Raw genomic sequence first — 5,818 nt, forward strand, 5'->3', positions numbered from 1 at the left:
ATTTGCTTTTAAATTAAGAAATTGGGTAATATATAAGACTAAAATTTGAATTATAATCTACAGTTTGAATGCAAACTTATTGAAATAATTTCATGAAATAGTAGTTCAATAAAATTTTAAATGCGAGTCAACAAACGCGATGAAATGGCCTTTCACTTGTGACCCGTGTGAAAAATATATCGGCCTAAAAAGTTCCAAATAATTAACCTGTTATTTTAATAAAAGAACACAATATCGCGTACAGCAATTAGTGAAAAACCACAGTAAAAGGAACAAACTGTCAGAAGTCTGATATTAGAGAAATTAATTTCGACACATTCAGTCTCACGTTGAATGTGATATCAGACATCTGACAGTTTATTCAGTTTACTGTGGTTTTTCACTAACCTAAGGTCTTCCATAAAATTCGAAGGTAGTTTACACATACGACATTGGGAAAAGATAGTTGTTTTTCGCGTTAAAGTGAATCATTTGGAGTGTTTAGTGAAGTACCTATGCTAGCTGTCTCATATATACAGTTTCTTTGTACAAGTTCATTTGTTTACATTAGTGCAATACTGTTAAGCGTATTTGTAATACTGGCCTATAACTTGCCACAGTACTTTAACTTGTAGAAACGTTAAAGAAAGAAATACATTTAATTATTATTGCTACATCGACTGAACCTTGAATTTTTTACATCAGGTAGTTCAAAAGATCCCCCCAACGACAAAACAATGATACGACAATATTTTCATAGTAGCAAGCAGCTGTAGAAAGTTTTTAAAATGACATGGTCTACAGTCGATACTAAGTAAACTCTATGAAATCTCTAGTGTTGCAGTAGAATACAAAATAATTGGTTAGTTACGTACCTAGAATATGAACTTTGAATTTCGGTTTTTATTTGGGAAATGGAATTCGGCAATTAATAAATTTCCCACATATGATCATTGTGAGCTAGTGGTAAGGTAGTTACTAGTTTCTAAAAAAAAATTATATATATAATGCAACATTAAATCGGTTGTATCAGAACTAATACAATGACGTTTGAACTTAAAATGTTAATTACACGATCACCCTTTTTCTAGTGACTCGGCGGTTAGTCTGAAAGTTTATAAAGCTAAAAACTGGGTATCGATACTTGTTGTGGGCATAGCACAGATAGCCTGTTATGTAGCTTTGTGCTTAGCAACAATCAAACAAGTTAGTTGTACAACGCATTGACGTCCATTAATATCACCTGCTCTTATGGACAAACCAAGCTTGAGAAATACCAATCGTTATATACCGAGTACAGTCAGTACAGTATAGGGTTTGTAAATATTTCATTGGTTAAGGTACTTTTTGTTTCTGTTCTTACGCTGAATATTTAAGGTTGCTAAGATTCCCAGTTAGTTTTAGCATTTAATGTATTGCCAGAACAGCCGATATGTAAATAACATACAGCATTGCAATTACTAAACTTGTGTATATTCTTTTGATGTGCCCCCCTGTGGCACAGCGGCATGTCTGCGGACTTACAGTACTAGAAAGTGGATTTCGATACCCGTGGTGGGCAGAGCACAGATAGCCCATTGTGCAGCTTTGTGCTTAATTACACAACAAACAAACCTTATTGATGTAAGACCACAAAATTATTTCTTTGTTTAAAAGTTATTTCTTACCTCTTCCGTTAGAGGGCCTCTTTTTATATTGTCAGTAGACGATAGTAGCGTATTGTTAAAAATGGCGTCCATAAACCGAAAGAAAGATGGAAGTCCAAATATAAAATTTTACGAGTCACAAGAAACAATAGTACAGTTTGATGTCGTGCGTCAGTGGCTCCAAAAGAACTGCAAAAAGGTTTGGCGAATGAGTAGTTCCTAATTAAATGATTTAATAGGACTTAGGCCACTACTCGCATACTGGCAATGCCGGCCGAATTACGTTACAAAGCCGTTCTCTGGTCGAGTTGCTTAGAAAAATGACGCTCTCACGGGCGTTATTCTGAAACATCTAGAATTAGCTGTGTTAGGCCTAATATTTGATCATGATACACATAGGTTACTTTATTTGCATTTCAAGATGATAGTTTACCAGCATATTTATTGACAATTTATTATTTCAAAACTTGAAAAAAGAATCTGCCAGATTAGTAGAACGAATTTTGTTAAAATATGATGTTGAGTAAGAAAAAATTGAGATATTATTACTATTATGGCTATTTTTAAAGTGAAACCTGAATTTAATAAAATTAAATGTTGAGAGCTTCAGCGTGGAATTCTATGATGTCTGAGCTGTATGTGAATTTTAACTTTTGGTACTTTTAATGTCAAAGTTTGGTGGTGATATTATTAAAACACAAACGTTCTGATCATTTTATGACAGGTTTGGCCAAAAATTTTAGAAGTAGCAATTTTAGGTTTCGAATTTTGAGTAAGATGCCACTGACCCTTGAAACACTCCAATTTAGAGTTGATAGAAATGGAGAGGGGGGTTCAACTTGCTAATTAAATGTAATAAGTAATCATATGTTACGTATTTCAATATCAATTTTTAATCATGTGGAACTGTTCCAAATTAAATTTGTACTGTGTGCCACAATGTGTTTTAGCCTTGCTATGCAACTGCCACAAGCTGACTATCTCTTGTCTATTGTGGTAAAATAAAAGTACTTGAAATTTAAGTGTTATATCTATCCTTCTTCATTAGAACATTTGAAAGTAAGGTAATACTATCCTGTGGTTTTGTGAACTGTTAACTTATTGTGGTCAGTGATTTTTGAATGTTGGTGTGGTTAGTTTAGAAAAAAACAATAACTATTAAACATACATTTCTGAAATTATTTTGTTATTGTAATTCATTATAAAAAATAATTGTTTTTTATTATTTTATGCCACTGATTAAAAGTAACACTAATGCTTTTTAATAAAGTTTGGAGATGGCTTGAATGCGTAATGAAAGAATCTTTATTACAAGCAGCAAATCATTCTAGAATGAAAAAAGCGTAATTTAAATTTATTTCCTAATTTTTTTATGGTGGTTACAAGGTTGGTCAAATTGACAGACACCATAGAGTTAAGGTAGAGAAAATAACAGAAAAAATATAGTTTTATTGAAAATAAACATTTGAAATGTATTTAGGAGGTTTTAGAAATAACACAATGAATATTTGAGATTTTTGGTGTGAACGGTAGTTTTTTTAGTTATAACAGGAGCATCACTTCACATGTGGACTGATAATGAAATAGACTCGATATTTTCACAACAAATCTATAATAAAAATACTTCATTAAAACATCAGATTTTTTGTATACGAAAGATTTGTGATATATACTAAAAGTCTACCAAAGTTCATGAAGATACACTTACTACATTAAAAGCTATAGTATAAATACATAACTCATGTATGTTATACCGAGTTCATCACAAAAAGGTTAACCAGGATGCCTCAGATTCTTTCATGACTATATATGAATATAGCTGGAAAATTAGTGGAAGTTGCTAACTGATTAATCGTCTGGCTTATTAATTGATTATTTTCACAATGAGATGGCTTTGAAAAGTAACTTTTATAACTCTTAAAAATTATGTTTTGATACCTGCAGTGGGCATAGCCCAGATGGTCAATCTTGTAGCTTTGTGCTTTAAAAAAAAGAACAAACATAATGGCTGATTACTTGAATAGTTGGAATAATCAAAAATAGTAAGGATAGAGATAGATGATTATTTTCTTGAGTTATGACGCTAGTTGATTATTGAATTAATTGAAAATAATAAGGAAAAATCATAATAGCAATATTTCTGTTACTGAATAGTTGGAGTAATTGAAATCAGTAATAATGAGAAACACTTAATTGTTTATGTGACATTATTTGATGGAATCATGTTTTTGTTTAATTGATTATTTTACTTTAATCAAAGAAATTAGTGCTTACAAGTAATCCTTTAATTGAGGTAATCACCCAGCCCAAATAAAATAACTATCTGCCAATGACTCAGTCTCATTCAAAATTATCACTTTCAACATTATTGCAAGGTTAAGAACATCCTAACAATTATTACAACCAACAGTGAAAAAAACAAACAAAACATGCATAACTTAGAAATATCATAGTAAGGTTTGGATTTAGAAATATCATAGTAAGGTTTGGATTTAGAAATATCATAGTAAGGATTGGATTTAGAAATATTATTGTAAGGTTTGGATTTAGAAATATCATAGTAAGGATTGGATTTAGAAATATCATTGTAAGGTTTGGATTTAGAAATATCATAGTAAGGTTTAGATTTAGAAATATAGTAAGGATTGGATTTAGAAATATCATAGTAAGGATTGGATTTAGAAATATCATAGTAAGGTTTGTATTTAGAAATATCATAGTAAGGTTTGGATTTAGAAATATCAGTAAGGATTGGATTTAGAAATATCATAGTAAGGTTTGGATTTAGAAATATCAGTAAGGATTGGATTTAGAAATATCATAGTAAGGTTTGGATTTAGAAATATCAGTAAGGATTGGATTTAGAAATATCATAGTAAGGATTGGATTTAGAAATATCATAGTAAGGTTTGGATTTAGAAATATCATAGTAAGGTTTGGATTTAGAAATATCATAGTAAGGTTTGGATTTAGAAATATCATAGTAAGGATTGGATTTACAAATATTATGCTGGTATGGGATTTTGCATTGCTATTTTTGTACATAAATTGTTACAATGAAAATAACATTTTAGTGACAGTTTTAATGTGTAAAGAAACACAGCAAATGTAAGATTAGGTTATGAACAGTATTAGTTAAATACTTTTTTTGTGTGTTCTAGTACACTCAAGCAGAACCACCGACCAATAAAGGTTTGGCGAGTCTTGTGGTACAACTGTTACAGTTTCAAGAGGATGCCTTTGGAAGAAATGTCAGCAAACCTCCACTAAACAGGCTTCCGGTAGGTCCTTGTATTAAGAAAAAATACATATACCCGTACTGAGATATTTATCATATAAAATGTTTACTTTCTCATTTAATATTTTGATTTTAAAACTGGCTCAGAGTGATAGGTAATTTTCTCAGTTCTTGACTTGGCAAGTGTTAGTAAACATTTGAAAATTGAGGCTAATTTTGGATGAATGTAAACCTGTTGTTAACAAATAAAAACACTTTTGACACTAACCCTTTTTCTCTTAGCAAAGCTTAAAAATGAACACAAAATGTTACTGAATGTTACATTCGTCAAGTAAAAATCTAATAGGATATTCCCAGTTTCCAAACAAATGCTAAAGGATTATCTCGTATAAGATAAAGCAATGTTGTTTTTGGCCAGTATGTAATTTGAATGTAAATTAAGATTTTGTATTTTCATACCATAAATTTCTGATTTTCCAGCCCCAAACCGTTGTATTAATTAACTTGTAGGTCACATTTAAACAACATTTCTTAAGTTAGTATTGCTCTAAAAACACTCACAGATAAAGGTTTTTAATGATGACTAGTTTTGGCACTAGGGGTACACTGACCATTATTTATCTGGACTATTTTTGGCCGTAGGGATACATTTGACTGTTATTTATCTGGACTAGTTTTGGCACTGGGGGTACACTGACCATTATTTATCTGGACTATTTTTGGCTGTAGGCGTATATTTAACTGTTATTTATCTGGACTAGTTTTGGCCGTAGGCGTACATTGACTGTTATTTATCTGGACTAGTTTTGGCCGTAGGTGTACATTGACTGTTATTTATCTGGACTAGTTTTGGCCGTAGGCGTACATTTAACTGTTATTTATCTGGACTAGTTTTGGCCGTAGGCGTACATTGACTGTTATTTATCTGGACTAGTTTTGGCCGTAGGTGTACATT

The 5,818-nt window shown here is 31.3% G+C and overlaps 1 protein-coding gene across 1 annotated transcript in view; it reads left to right on the forward strand.

Moving 5' to 3' along the window:
• The first annotated feature begins 1,672 nt into the window (after positions 1–1,672).
• The window catches only part of LOC106470417 (SWI/SNF complex subunit SMARCC2-like), a 56,735-nt gene continuing 52,589 nt past the window's right edge, over positions 1,673–5,818 (forward strand). The window contains 2 exon segments of the mRNA XM_013930973.2: positions 1,673–1,824; positions 4,787–4,906. Of these exon segments, the coding sequence (XP_013786427.1) occupies positions 1,708–1,824; positions 4,787–4,906 (237 nt within the window). The 5' untranslated portion in view covers positions 1,673–1,707.

This window comes from Limulus polyphemus, unplaced genomic scaffold (genome assembly GCF_000517525.1).
Source record: "Limulus polyphemus unplaced genomic scaffold, Limulus_polyphemus-2.1.2 Scaffold3988, whole genome shotgun sequence".
Taxonomy (NCBI): Eukaryota; Metazoa; Arthropoda; class Merostomata; order Xiphosura; family Limulidae; genus Limulus; species Limulus polyphemus.